General features: G+C 43.4%; 1 protein-coding gene across 1 annotated transcript; it reads right to left on the bottom strand.

Moving 5' to 3' along the window:
* Positions 1 to 10,093: 10,093 nt before the first annotated feature.
* Positions 10,094 to 13,036, bottom strand: LOC132225575 (melanoma antigen preferentially expressed in tumors-like). The gene is made up of 3 exons (XM_059680682.1): positions 12,738 to 13,036; positions 11,747 to 12,352; positions 10,094 to 10,649 (listed from the first exon to the last, which is right to left on the bottom strand). Exons 1-3 carry the CDS (start codon positions 13,034 to 13,036, stop codon positions 10,094 to 10,096), a joined length of 1,461 nt encoding a protein of 486 aa, XP_059536665.1.
* Between the last annotated feature and the right edge of the window lie 2,721 nt (positions 13,037 to 15,757).

The raw sequence follows: 15,757 nt of genomic DNA, 5'->3' as shown, positions 1-15,757 counted from the left end.
AAGGTAATTGAAGCAGTAATTGAAAAACTTTCAGCAACCAAATCCTTGGGCCAGACAGCTTCATAGGAGGTTTTACAAAACGTTCAAACTAAAACCTTTCCTCCTTACACTATTCCAAAAAATTCAAGAGGAAGGAACAATTCCAAGCTATTTCTAGAAGCCAGCATTACCCTAATCCCAAAGCAGATGTAGATACTGCAAAGAAAGAGAATTACATGCCAATGTATCTCTGATGAACATAGATTCAAAAATCCTCAACAAAATCCTAGCAAATCAGAACCAGCATTACATCAGAAAGATCATACACCATGAGCACATGGATTTATTCTGGGCATGAAATGATGGTGCAACATCCCCAAATCAATACACATGATACATCAAATTGAGAGGTAAAAATAAACAAATTGAGAGATAAAAATCACATAATCATACAATTTGATGAAGAAAAAGAATTTGACAAAACCCAACACACTTTTGGGTAAAAACTCTCAGCAAACTGGGAATAGAGGGATCATAACTCAACATAATAAAAGCCTTATATGAAAAACATACAGACAACACCATACTCAATAGGCCAAAACAAAAAACAAGTCACCCAAGAACAGGAACAACACAGGGATGCCCACTGTCACCACTCCTGTTTGAGTGAGTACTGGAAGTGCCACCATATCAATCAGGCTGCGTGTGGCATGACCAAATTGAGGGATGTCCGAAGGACTGGTTTGGGGCCGGGCTGGCCAGACTGCACTCATGCACAAATTTGAGCACTAGGCCTCTGGTAAAATATAACTACCCAATAAATGGGGAGTTTGTCTTATTCATAATCATTATGCAGCATAGTGTGTAGGCTACTAAATATCACTTGAAAGAAGACACTTAGGAATAATGTGTACACAAACTACATTTTCTACTGCTTACCACTTGAGAAACAAAATCAACTATTCTTCATAAATCAAATAAATGGACTTCTGAACTCAAGAAAACTCATGACATGGAACTGGAGAGCACTATGCTAAGTGAAATAAGCCAGTCAATGAAGGAAAAATACCACATGATCTCACTCATTCATGGATAAGAGAGATCATTATAAACGTTTAAACAATAATAGATAGAGAGGCAGATCTACCTCAAACAGATTGTCAAACTGCAGCATGAAGGCCGGAGGGGGTTGGAGGGCAGGAGGGAGGGAGGTAAGAGATCAACCGAAGGACTTGTATGCATGCATATAAGCATAACCAATAGACATAAGACACTGGGGGGTAGGGGAGGTCAGGGAATTGTCAAGGGCGGGAGCGGGGGGGAAGGACACGTATGTAATACCCTTTGTAATACTTTAATAAACAAAAAAAAATTGAAAAAAGAATCATTGGAAAAAAAAAGAAAGATCAAGTAATTTGCTCTATCAAAAAAAAAAAAAAAAGAAAGAAAGAAAAATCATGAGACAAATCCAAATCTTGGCTGTCGACAAATACTAAAAGATAAATGTAAAGTAAAAGGATCAATATGTATTGAACTCCTTCAGTGTACCATAAAACAATTTCTTCATTTAATAAATGAATTTGGTAATGTACCAGAATACAAAGTTAACACCCAGAAATCTATGGCTTTTTGATACACCAATAAAGAATTCACAGAAAAATAAACAAAAACAGCAATGCGATTTACAATTGCAACAAAAAAATGAAGATACCTAGGAATAAACTTAACTAAATAAGTAAAAGATCTTTACTCTGAAAACTACAGGACATTGAAAAACAGGTAGAAGAAGACATAAACAAATGAAGAATATACCATGTTCATGTATTAGTAGAATAAATCTCATTAAAATGGCCACGCTACACAAAGCATTCTACAGATTTACTGTAACCCCCATTAAAATACCAATGACATATTTCTCAGACCTAGAACAAAGTCTCCAGAAATTCGTATACAATAAAAAATAAAAAGACCCGCAAGAGTCAGAGTAATCTTGAGAAAAAAGAACAATGTTGGTCGTTCACAATTGCGGATGTCAAGTTATATTTCAAAGCCACTGTTCTCAAGCTTGCTGGTACTGGCACAAGAACAGACGTGTACTAGTAGACCAATGGAACACACCTGAGAACATAGAAATAGACCTGAGCCTTTATGCCCAATTAATGTTTCACAAAGGAGGCAAGAGCATACAATGGAGTCAAGACAGTCTTTTCAATACAGGAGGTTGGAGAAATTGGATAGATACATGCAAAATAATGAAACTAGACCACCGCCTCACACCATTGAGGAAAATAAACACAAAATAGATAAAGGACTTAATTGTAAGATGGAAACCATAAAAATATTGGAAGAATCCATAGGCAGAAAATTATGACATATTTCAAAGAAGCCCTTTACCAATATAACTCCTAGGGTAATGGAAAATACGGAGAAAAGAAACAATTGGGACGACATCAAAATAAAAATCTTCTGCAGAGAAAAAGAAACCACCAGCATCACACACACACACACACACACACACACACACACACACACGAAACAAACAAACAAACAAACAAACAAACAAACAAAAAACAAAACAAGAAAGCCCATGGCTTGGGAGAACATATTTTCCTATGCTATATCCAGTAAGGGCCTGATCTCCAAAATTCATAGGGAACTCAGACATCTTAAAAAAAAAAAAAAAGGAAGATAAACAATGCAATCAAAAAATTGACTTAAATAGATACTTTTGAAAATTGCACATACAGAAAGCCAAGAGACATATGAAAACATGCTAAAAATCCTTAATCTTCCTAGAGATGCAAATCAAAATGACAATGAGATACCATCTCACACTGGTAAGAATGGCTATCATCAACAAATCAACAGACCACAAGGGCTGAGGAGGATGTGGAGTAAAAGGTACTCTCCTGCACTGCTCGTGGGAATGCAGTCTGGTAAAACCACTGTGGAGAACAGTACGGAGTTTCCTCAAAAAATTAAAAAGGAACTGCCATTTGATCCAGTACTCCCACTACTAGGGGTCTTTCCCCAGAAATTAGAAACACCTATCAGAAAGCATATTTGCACCCATATGTTCATTGCAGCACAATTTACAATAGCTGAGATTTGGAAACAGACTAAGTGCCCATCAGCAGATAAATGGATAAAAATGGTGGGGTACATCTACACAACAGAATACTACACTGCTGTAAAAAGGAAAGAACCCTTCCCTTTCCAAAAAGCATGGAAGGAGATGGACAGCATTATGGTAAAGGATTTTACCATATGTAGAGGATTTTAAAATCTATGTTCATCATGACCAAATTGAGGGATGACCGAAGGACTGGTTTGGGGCCGGGCTGGCCAGACTGCACCCATGCACAAATTTGAGCACTAGGCCTGTGGTAGAAAATGGGGAGTTTGTCTTATTCATAATCATTATGCAGCGATCCTAAATGAATCACTAGAACAGATGGACTTAATTGACATCTTCAGAGCACTTCACACCACAGCCACAGAATATATATTCTACTCAAGTGCTCATGGGACAGATTCAAAATTAGACCACATATTGGGTCACAAACAAAGTCTCCCCAAATTCAAGAAGATTGGAATCATACCAAGCATCTTCTCAGACCACCATGGAATAATATTTGAAATAAACTACAATAAAAACAACCCAAAATACTAAAACACTGGAAGCTGAATAGCATGTTACTAAATATTGATTGGTTTACCAATGAGATCGAAGAAGAAATGAAAAACATCCTGGAAACAAATGACAATGAAAACACAACAATCCAAAACCTATGGGACACAATGAATACAGTCCTGAGAGTGAAGTTTATAGCTTTACAGGCCTTTCTCAAGACACAAGAAAAAATGGTAGTAAATCATCTAACTCTACAACTCAAAGAATCAGAAAGAGAGCAACAAGAAAACCCCAGAGTGAGCATAAGGAAGGAGATAATAAAGATTACAGCCCAAATAATTGACATAAACACACAAAAAAAATTACAGAAAATCAAGGAAACCAAGAGCTGGTTCTTTGAAAGGATACACAAGATTAACAAACCTCTAGCCAGGCTCACCAGGATGCAAAGAGAGAGTTCCCAAATAAACAAAATCAGAAACGATAGAGGCGAAACAACAACAGACCCCACAGAAATACAAAATGATTGTTAAAAAATACTATGGACAACTCTACTCCAACAAACTAGACAACCTGGAGGTAATGGACAAATTCTTAGAAAAATACATCAATCAAAATCTCAATCAGGAAGAATCTAAAAATCTCAACAGGCCAATAACTATGGAAGAAATTGAAGCAGTCATCAAAAAGCTTCCATCAAACAAAAGCCCAGGACAAGACGGCTTCACAGGGGAGTTTTACCAAACATTCAAGGAAAAACTAAAACCTATCCTCCTCAGACTAGTACAAAAAAATCCAAGAGGAAGGAACACTTCCAAGATCATTCTATGAAGCCAGCATCACCCTAATACCAAAACAATGAAAGAGAATTACAGGCAATATCCCTCATGAGCATAGATGCCAAAATCCTCCACAAAATCTTAGCAAATCGGATCCAGCAGTATATCAGAAAGATCATACACCATGACCAAGTAGGATTTATCCCAGGGATGAAAGGATGGTACAATATCCGCAAGTCAATAAACGTGATACATCACATAAACAAATTAAAAGAAAAAAAAACACAAACGATCATATCAATTGATGCAGAAAAAGCATTTGACAAAACCCAACACCCATTTTTGATAAAAACTCTCCACAAGGTGGGAGTAGAAAGATCAACATAATAAAAGCCATTTATGAAAGGCCCACAGCCAACATCATACTCAATGCACAAAAACTAACACCATTTCCCCTAAGAACAGGAACAAAACAGGGATGCCCACTCTCAGCACTCCTGTTCATCATAGTAATGGAATTATTAGCCATTGCAATTACACAAGAACAAAAATAAAAGGCATCCAAATTGGAAAAGTGGAAGTAAAACTGTCCTTATTTGCAGAAGACATGATATTATATATAGAAACCCCTAGAGATTCCATCAAAAAACTCCTAGACTTAATACATGAATTTGGCAATGTAGCAGGATACAAAATTAACCCCAAGAACTCTGAGGCATTTCTATACACCAATAGTGAACTTTGAAAAAGAGAGATTATAAAAATAATCCCAGTTCCCATTGGACCAAAAAAATTAAGCTACCGAGGAATAAACTTAACTAAAGGCGTAAAAGACCTCTACTCAGAAAACTACAGGACTTTGAAAAAAGAGAAAGAGGAAGACATAAACAGATGGAGGAACATACCGTGTTTATGGATTGGTAGAATCAAAATCATTAAAATGCCCACACTACCCAAAGCAATCCATAAATTCAACGCACTTCCCATGAAAGTACCAATGGCATACTTCACAGATCTAGAACGAACTCTCCAAAAATTCATCTGGAATAAAAAAAGTACCAGAACACCTGTAGCAATCCTGAGAAAGAACAAAGTAGGTGAGATCTCAATTCCAGATATCAAGCTGTATTACAAAGCCACTGTTCTCAAAACTGCCTGGAACTGGCAGGAGAACAGGCATATAGATCAATGGATTAGAATAGGGAGCCCAGAAATCAGCCCGAACCAATATGCTCAATTAATATTTGACAAAGGAGGCAAGAACATACAATGGAGTCAAGATAGTCTCTTCAATAAATGGTGCTGGGAAATTTGGACAGATATATGCAAGAAAATGAAACTAGACCACCAACTTACACCATACACGAGAATAAACTCAAAATGGATAAAGGACTTAAATGTCCGATGGGAAACCATAAAAATTCTAGAAGAATCCAAAAGCAATAAAATCTCAGACATATGGCAAAGCAATTTTTTCACCAATACAGCACCCAGGGCACTTGAATCTAAAGAGAAAATGACCAAATGGGACTACATCAAAATAAAAAGTTTGTGCACAGCAAAAGAAACCATCAACAAAACAACAAGAAAACCCAGTGTGTGGGAAAACATATTTACCACCATCATATCTGGTAAGGGCTTAATCTCCAATATTTATAGGGAACTCATACAACTTAACAAAAGGAAGATAAATAATCCAATCAAAAAATGGGCAAAGCATCTAAATAGACACCTTTCCAAAGAAGACATTCAGAAAAACAAGAGACATTTGAAAACATGCTGAAAGTCACTAATCATATGAGAAATGCAAATCAAAACAACAATGAGGTATCATCTCACACCTGTCAGGCTGGCTATCATCAACAAATCCACAAAGACAACTGCTTGAGAGGATGTGGAGAAAAAGGAACAATCGTGCACTGCTGGTGGGAAGGCAGACTGGGGCAGCCACTATGGAAGACACTATGGACTTTCCTCAAAAAACTAAAAATGGAACTCCCATTTGACCCTGTGATCCCACTTCTAGGAATATAACCCAAGAAACCAGAAACACCAAGCAGAAAGGACATATGCAGCCCTATGTTCATAGCAGCACAATTCACCATAGCTAAGATCTGGAAACAGCCTAAGTGCCCATCAGTAGATGAATGGATTAGAAAACCGCGGTACATCTACATGATGGAATACTATGCTGCTGTAAAAAAGAAGGAACCCTTAGCATTTGCAATGGCATGGATGGAACTGGAGAGCATTATGCTAAGTGAAATAAGACAGTCAATGAAGGAAAAATACCACATGATCTCACTCATATATGGATAATAAAGACCATTATAAACTGATGAACTATAACAGATAGAGAGGCAGAGCTGCCCCAAACAGATTGTCAACCTGTAGCGGGAAGGCCGAGGATGGTTGGGGGGCACGAGGGTAGGGGGTAAGAGATCAACCGAAGGACTTGTATGCATGCATATAAGCATAACCAATGGACATAAGATACTGGGGGATACGGGAGGCCAGGGTATTGTCAAGGGCAGGGTGGGGGGGAAAGGACACATATGTAATACACATTGTAATACTTTAAGCAATAAAATTAAAAAAAAAAAAGAGAGAACCATCAATGGTGAGAGAGAATCCTTGATTGGCTGCTTCCTACAAGACACCTACTGGACTAAGAGCCCACAACGGGGACATGTCCCAGCCTGGGAATTGAACTGACCTCCTGGTACACAGGTCGAAACTCATCCACTGAGACAAGCAGTCCAGGCTTTGGCTCTTCTTTATTCAGAGTCTTCCCTTTGGAATCCGTGTGCTCCAGCTGCCCTGTATCCAGCCTGCCTTACTGCTGTGCAGTTTGGGGGACTCTGGGGTACATTCTAGTACTAAGGAACCTACTATGTGTGCCTTCCTCTCCCTGCTTGCTTTCTGATATCCTAGAGACCCTGCCCATAGGGCCTTCATGTACAAGATGCTTGTGCACCAGCAGTCACCTCCTATCCATGCCCCTTCTGTGCCCATCTTCACAGATGCAATCACTGTCTAAGCTTTATAAGCCTCATTGCCTTGATACTATGCTTTTCTGAATATTTTGATGGAAAAGTCCAGATTCCAATATTTTGCTTTAATTCTCAGTTGTGGTCTACAGAACAAATAAAGCGTCAAGTGCAGGACACTCTGTTTTAGAGGCAACATACAGCAATGAGTTTCCTTTTGTTTTGTCTTAATATGGTGGGTTTTAAAATTGATTCTTTAGAGAGAGGTAAATGGAGTGAGACAGACACAGAAGCATGCATTCATGTGAGAGGGATACAATATTGGATGCCTGGGGACTGAACCAGAAACCTGGACATGTGCCCTGGCCAGAAATCAAATGGGGTAACTTTCTGGTGCACAGGACAATGCCCAGAAACACTGGCCAGGGTGCACTGACTTCTATTTTCTTCCTTATCTTGCATCTGGTGGTTAATAAATACTATCAATGCTAATAACAGTGGGCAATTCCAGAGGAGGACATGCTGACAAGAGCTTTACATAAGTTGGCCCCACAGGTGAATCTCCACACAAGGTAATGGGCACGAGCTCTGTGTGTGGAGGAATTAACACCCAGACCACAGGATGTTTTGCCTTTGCCCTTCCTCCCTCAGAACCTGCAAATTGTTATGCTTTTCCTCAAATTCTAGAGGTTCTGATTCATATTATGGACACTATTTCCTGTGAAGGCGGGGATGGGAAGACAAGGTGCATGTCAGACAGAGGGACAGGGAGAGGGAGATGGAATAGGAGAGAGAGAGAGGAAGAGAAAGAGAGCGTTTGCTGTAAGAGATATACATTTTCTGACCCTTGTTCTCTTATCCTCTTTTTTTTTTTGGGGGGGGGGGAGAGCTCAGCAACTGTTACTGAGACTTCAGCATTTTCTCTTCCCACTCGAAGAAGCAGAGTGTGCCTGGCCAGTGTGGCTCAGTAGGCCTTTGTACCAAGAGGACATAGTTCAATTCTCAGTTGGAGCAGGAGCTGGAGTTTACGCCTCGATCCCCAGGTGGATGTGCAGGAGAAAGCCAACCAATGATTTTGTCTCATTATTGATGTTTTATCCATCTCTCCCTCTCCCTTCCTCTCTGAAATCAATAGGAAATGTACTAAGAAACGGAAAAATGAGCTCGTAGGATGATGGACCCAAGCTAGAAGAGTGGAAGGTAGAAGAAAAGAAAGGAATGGCAATAAAAAGAGAACGAAGGGCCAGGTGCTGTATGTGACAAGCTAGGAAGTTGCTGAGACCCAGCAGAGAGCAGCAAGCACATGAGTGGCTGGCACTGAATGAGAGGCAGTAGAAGGAGAAAAAGCAGGATTGACTTCCTCACAATTAGGGAGACATACAGGCAAATGGAGCCCTGCCCCTGGGCCTGGATGTGTGGGCTTCTCCCTAGGTGCTCCTCTGGCAGGCCACTCAGTGAGCAAACTGAGACAGCCTAGGGCCAGAATGCAGTGGCAGGTGGGCAGGGAGCCTGTTCCTCTATGGCCAGCTAACTGTCCACTGACTGTGGGATCCAACAGCACACTAAGACATCTCCCCTTCACTTGGTTGTATTGACCCTCAGAGTGGCCCTCCATACCCCCATATCCCCGGGGTGACCTTCACCTGTGTCCACTTAAGTGCTCTCCGGGAACTGGCTTGGGGTTGTCCACTCTTCAGACCCAGGGCCTGTCACTGGTTCAGAGTTGCTTTACCACCTCCTTGATTGATGGGAAGGAGGATCATGAGGGGAAAGTCTTCGAACATTAGGCCATCCTTTACCAAAGGATGTCCTATTCTTAGGACAGGACACAGAACAAAGCAGAGGTTTATTCCAGCTCAGTATTTTGCTGAAAAGAATGTAAATGTGTTTACAGGCCACAGGAACTTGAATTCAAGAAGGGGCTGGATCCAGGGGAATGACAGGCATGGACTTGTGAGGCCAGGGCTCTGGCTCCCTGGCAGGCTGATGTCCCTTTCAGTACTGGGGGCCTGACTTGTGCACAGGGAAGCCCTACCATGGAGGAGACACAGGCCAGCAATGGAGGCTCCCAGTGGGGAGGAGTGTTTGAGTCCAGGGACTGGACTAGTTACCCGTGATGGCCCCAGAGTAGTTGTACCTCGGTGGTGCTCACTGGAAGCCACTTGTTCCAGTCCCTGTGGACACAACAAGTGTGCGCTGACCCACTGAACTGTCACAGAGGTGAGTAGGTACCGGTGCACCAGAAAGAACCACCAAACCAAAAAGGATAAATGATGATGTGATCTCCTGGAATCAACCTCAACCAGCCTAATGTCTGTGCATCACAATGCTCATGCCTTCTTACTTTGCCAGTAACTGCAGGTGGGAGAGTTGGGCTAACATGTCATTGAGGACATCAGACTGTTAACATCCAGTTCTCTTTATTACTTACATTTATTCACAACCATTCAAGAAATGTAATTCCCGCATCTACCACCCAAGCCTCAATCCCTCCCCCTGAGAGATTCAGGTGCATATTTCTAACTCCTTAGGACAAATCTCCCCAAAGAAACCATCCAGTCCCCTGTGAGCATTTCCCCCCAACCCGGAGTAGCTGTCTGAAACTGGCTGCTGTGTTCCTGTACGGTACACTTATGTCTGGGCTTCAGTGCCCAAGTGCCCAGAGTAAAGCCTATGAGATGTGCACCCATCTAGACACTCAAGCAACAGGATCACAGAATGGGAGTTGGGTCATGGAAGGTTCTACAGCCACAGTGAGGACAGGGGTAAGCACAGAGCCAGACCATGCCAGGACGACCCAACTCCTGCAGCATATGCTTTAGCACAACATGCATCTGGGCAAGTCGGCCCAGGTTGATGTTGCTGCTAGTTTCCTCATAACTCTCCATGGGCGCCGCATAAATCACGCAACTCAGCTTGCTCAGCCCGACAACGTGGCGAAGCAGGTCCTCCAGGACGGTCATGGAGATGGGGTTTTCACAGAAACTTAGGGTTGTGAGCTGGGAGCAGTGGCTCAGGGCTGGCAGGATGTCCAGGAACTGGTGGTCCATGATCCCACACTCATCCAAGTCCAGGTCCTGGAGAGTGGGGGAGGCTCTCTCTAAAAGAAATTGGAGTGACCGAGAACTGATAATGGTCAGGTTGAGCCCACTGAAACTCAGGCTTTTCAGCTGGCTGACATTCAGATGCTGGGAGAGATGTCTAAAGTCTCTTTCGAAAAGCAGGCAGTTAGTGATGGACAGGGTCTCCAAGGGGCTCTTCAGGCACCTGGGGAGACATAGAGCAGTTACATGTGGGAGATGGACCTGGTGAGCAGAGGCAGGTGAGGATAATGCAGGCCTTCAGGGTAAAGAGGCCCATGTCACCAAAGCCTACAGTGTTCCGGATGATGATCAAACCCAGGATGTTGCACAGTGAAAAGTGACATTCAAGTCCGAGCAAATTTGAGTGGCATCTTTCTCCATCTGTTATCTGCTCCGTGATGGATTCAACTGGATGAAACCTCACACACTCCATTTACTCATCCGTCAAGTGGAGCACATCATACCCTCCAGCCCAAACACACAGGTGTTGTGAACATAAAGGTGGGAGGAGCTCAGAAAGGAGCCTGCCCCAGGGTCTGAAGCAGGAGGCAACCAGTGCATTTTAGTATTGGAGACATGTCCTGAACTGCCTGCAACTCGGGTTTCCTTCCAGCCACAGCCTAGACCCCTGTCACCACCATCTCTTAGCCCAATGAGGCCTCTGGCAGATGTGCAGAAAGGGCTAACCTGGGCACAGTCAGGCAACATCCAGCGAGGGCTGCCACCCTCCAGGAACTTAGATCACTGCATTGTCTACAAACCACCTATCCCATTTCGTAATGCCTCCCTCCTGAATCCTGCATTTGCCACGCATTCCGTTTGCGAGAGCCTATGGCAACCCTTGGCAGACAGGTGACTGAGGCAGGTTTGGACTGAAAGGCTGCCATGGCCAAATCTCTAAGTGCGGAACTTAACCCATGAAACCTCACCTCTGATTGGCTTTCCCCTTGTCATTGCAATCCTCACTTGGTTCTATTGCATCATTTTCCCTTCAACACCACTTACAAGGATGCCCAAAGCTACCATCCCCTGGCCCGAATTCCTAGCAAGGAGTCCCTTTAGTAGCCTCTGTCCTAGTGCATACGTCCTACCTTTATCTGGGGGGTTATGTCACAACATGCAAGGTGACAGAGCAGTGAACAAGACACTGACTGTGTGGCCCATCTAGTGGCTCAGGCACTCTAGCACTGCTGAGGGACGGCACACAGGAGAGCCCGTCACTGTGCACTGAAATGGAAAGGGACTCGCTCTGGTTGGCAGGGAAAGCTCGCCACCCCTCACCTGAAGATCTCATCCAGGTGGCCTCTGAGAATGGAGATATCATCCAAATTGACCTCCTGGAGGTGGGGCAGGTTGAGGAATTGAGAGGTGACCAGACCAACACACTGCTCCTCCTGCTCCAAGGTGGTGTGAGAAGACGTGAAGACGTGGGAGAGCAGGAACCGGCACAGATTGCCCATCTGGCCCAGGTAAGGAGCGAACTTCCTCAGAGTGGACAGCTTCCAGGTACAGTTTACCTCCAAATCCTGGACAGAGACCAGCTGCACCATATCCAGGATTTTAGTGTTTTGCTTCGACATCGGAAAAACCTTCAGCTTCTTACAGCAAAGGTGCAGCAAACCTCTCCTCTCGCTGACTTTCTTAATCAGGTAGCTGAGGGACTCATCAAGGACACCTTTCTTGAGGCAAAGGTCTATTAACACCTCCACGGGGGCCAAGGGTGGATTTGGCCTGGCCGTTAAGCTGTGCACTTTCCTCCTATTCCTCATGGGCTGCAGGGCCTCAGGCTCCAGCAGTGAGCACACATGGGCTCTGGTTCCTGCCCACACCATCCAGAACTCCAAATGAACTCTCTTCTGTAAATTAAGCACCTGCAGTTTACATCTCCTGTGGAGAAAATAGGAGATATGCTGGGATGCATTAAGATAACAATGAGTAAGACCATGAGCTAGGCATCTGGGCAGCAGGGCCAGACATCGCACTGGACTTTGACTCCATGCCCCAGGAATCAACTGCTCCTGGTGCTACTGGGATCCTTCATGGTCCCCATTCCTGGTACCTTTAGGTGCCACCAGGAAGGAGTAGGCTCGTGTCCCTTCGGTCACCCTTGGCAATTTCATCAGCCGTATATATCCGAAGCCTGTTCCCAGAATGACCCTAGCAGTGGCTCCAAGGCCTGCCTCAGCTCTCCCTTTAGCCCTGCCCACTCCCAGATCCCAGCTGTAACTGCTCAGATCCCCAGGGTGCGACCCGGCTACTGAATCCCCCATACCTGGGTCGAGGGTCCTGGGCAAGCATGGCATCGAGTCCCTCGAGCACAGCCTGCAAGATATCCTGGTAAGACTGCTGATGGTTCATCAGGGCCCCCAGAGGGAGGCAGCGGAAGGGCCAAGCCTGCACCATGGCCTTCAGGACTCTGCTGTGCTTCCCAGTGAAGGCTGTGATGAAAAGAGGTGGGAAGAGCTCCATAGGAAGCCACTCCAGAGCAGTGATGGCCAAGGCTTCATCCCGCAGCAGGCTCTGACATGCCAGTTCCAGGAGTCTGCGTGGAGCTGGGAGGCTCATCCCCATGAAGCTGCTATGAAAGAGATCCTGGGAGACAGCCGGGAGCAAGGCATCTTGTCAGGCTGAGCATGAGCAACCCCGGTCCTTCTCCCTTCAGAGGGACCAGCTGAGGGCCAAAGGCACTGCTCTGGCAACAACTGGAGCACCCCCAATTTACCCCAACTCCGTTTTCTGCTTAGGGTTGCAAAGCCACTCAGCCCTGCCTCTACTCTGCCACTGGAAGGACAAGAACCAGTCACCAAGGAGGGGTGAGATGACCACTGGACCCCTCCCGCATCTACCCACTGGCTAGCTGCAATTCTGCTGTGCAGTGAGGACTGGGAAACCAGAGAGATGATCCCACCCTTTCCAGGGAAAACATTTCTGAGGATCACTGAAGGACTGAAAACACCTGGAGTAGGGAGCAGCCCGTGGCCCAGGACTGCCTCTTGCTAAGTTCCAGGAAATAAAATAGATGGGGAAGATTAAGGAACACCCACACAATGGGTACCATTGAGGCCTTTGACACATTTTTTTTTATTGCTTAAAGTATTACAAAGGGTATTACATATGTATCCATTTTATCCCCCCGCCCTAGACAGTCCCCTAGCCTCCCCTATCCCCCAGTGTCTTATGTCCATTGGTTATGCTTATATGCATGCATACAAGTCCTTTAGTTGATCTCTTACCCCCCTACCTCCTGCCCCCCAACCATCCCTGGCCTTCCCGCTGCAGTTTGACAATCTGTTTGAGGCAGCTCTACCTCTGTATCTATTATTGTTCAAAAGTTTATAATGGTCTCTATTGTCCATGAATGAGTGAGATCATGTGGTATTTTTCCTTTATTGACTGGCTTATTTCACTTAGCATAATGCTCTCCAGTTCCATCCATGCCGTTGCAAATGGTAAGAGTTCCTTCCTTTTTACAGCAGCATAGTATTCCATCATGTAGATGTACCACAGTTTTCTAATCCATTCATCTACTGATGGGCACTTAGGCTGTTTCCAGATCTTAGCTATGGTGAATTGTGCTGCTATGAACATAGGGGTGCATACATCCTTTCTGATTGGTGTTTCTGGTTTCTTGGGTTATGTTATATTCCTAGAAGTGGGATCACAGGGTCAAATGGAAGTTCCATTTTCAGTTTTTTAAGGAAACTCCATAGTGTCTTCCATAGTGGCTGCACCAGTCTGCATTCCCACCAGCAGTGCACAAGTGTTCCTTTTTCTCCACATCCTCTCCAGCACTTGTCGTTTGTTGATTTGTTGATGATAGCCAGTCTGACAGGTGTGAGATGGTACCTCATTGCTGTTTTGATTTGCATCTCTCGGATGATTAGTGACTTTGAGCATGTTTTCATATGTCTCTTGGCTTTCTGGATGTCCTCTTTTGAAAGGTGTCTATTTAGGTCCTTTGCCCATTTTTTGATTGGATTGTTTATCTTTCTTTTGTTAAGTTGTATGAGTTCCCTATGAATTTTGGAGATTAGGCCCTTATCAGATATTTCATTGGCAAATATGTTTTCCCACACAGTGGATTTTCTCGTTGTTTTGTTGATGGTTTCTTTTGCTGTGCAGAAGCTTTTTATTTTGATGTAGTCCCATTTGTTCATTTTTTCTTTAGTTTCAAGTACCCTAGGAGCTGTATCAGTGAAGAAATTGCTTCGGCATATGTCTGAGATTTTGTTGCCTTTGGATTCTTCTAGAATTTTTATGGTTTCCCGTCGTACATTTAAGTCCTTTATCCATTTTGAGTTTATTTTTGTGTATGGTGTAAGTTGGTGGTCTAGTTTCATTTTCTTGCATATATCTGTCCAATTTTCCCAGCACCATTTATTGAAGAGACTATCTTGGCTCCATTGTATGTTCTTGCCTCCTTTGTCAAATATTAATTGAGCATATTGGTTCGGGCCGATTTCTGGGGTCTCCATTCTATTCCATTGATCTATATGCCTATTCTTGTGCCAGTACGAGGCAGTTTTGAGAACAGTGGCTTTGTAATACAACTTGATATCTGGTATTGAGATCCCACCTACTTTGTTCTTTTTCAGGATTGCTGCAGCTATTCAGGGTCTTTTTTTATTCCAGATGAATTTTTGGAGAGTTCGTTCTAGATCTCTGAAGTATGCCGTTGGTATTTTAATGGGAAGTGCGTTGAATTTATAGTTTGCTTTGGGTAGTATGGACATTTTAATGATGTTGATTCTACCAATCCATGAACACGGTATGTTCTTCCATCTGTTTATGTCTTCCTCTATATCTTTTTTCATCGTCCTGTAGTTTTCTGAGTCGAGGTCTTTTACCTCTTTAGTTAAGTTTATTCCTAGGTAGCTTAATTTTTTTGGTGCAATGGTAAACGGGATTGTTTTTATAATCTCTCTTTCTGAAAGTTCACTATTGGTGTATAGAAATGCCTCAGATTTCTTGGGGTTAATTTTGTATCCTGCTACATTGCCAAATCCATTTATTAAGTCTAGTAGCTTTTTGATGCAATCTCTAGGGTTTTGTATGTATAATATCATGTCGTCTGCAAATAAGGACAGTTTTACTTCCTCTTTTCCAATTTGGATGCCTTTTATTTCTTCTTCTTGCTGCATTGCAATGGCTAACACTTCCAGTACTATGTTGAACAGGAGTGGTGAGAGGGGGCATCCCTGTCTTGTTCCTGTTCTTAGGGGAAATGGTGTTAGTGTTTGACCATTGAGTATGATGTTGGCTGTGGGCCTGTCATATATGGCTTTTATTATG

This window comes from Myotis daubentonii, chromosome Y (assembly GCF_963259705.1).
Source record: "Myotis daubentonii chromosome Y, mMyoDau2.1, whole genome shotgun sequence".
Classification (NCBI taxonomy): Eukaryota; Metazoa; Chordata; class Mammalia; order Chiroptera; family Vespertilionidae; genus Myotis; species Myotis daubentonii.
Note: the sequence above shows the minus strand (reverse complement) of the source record. Positions and strands in the feature narration are given on the sequence as shown.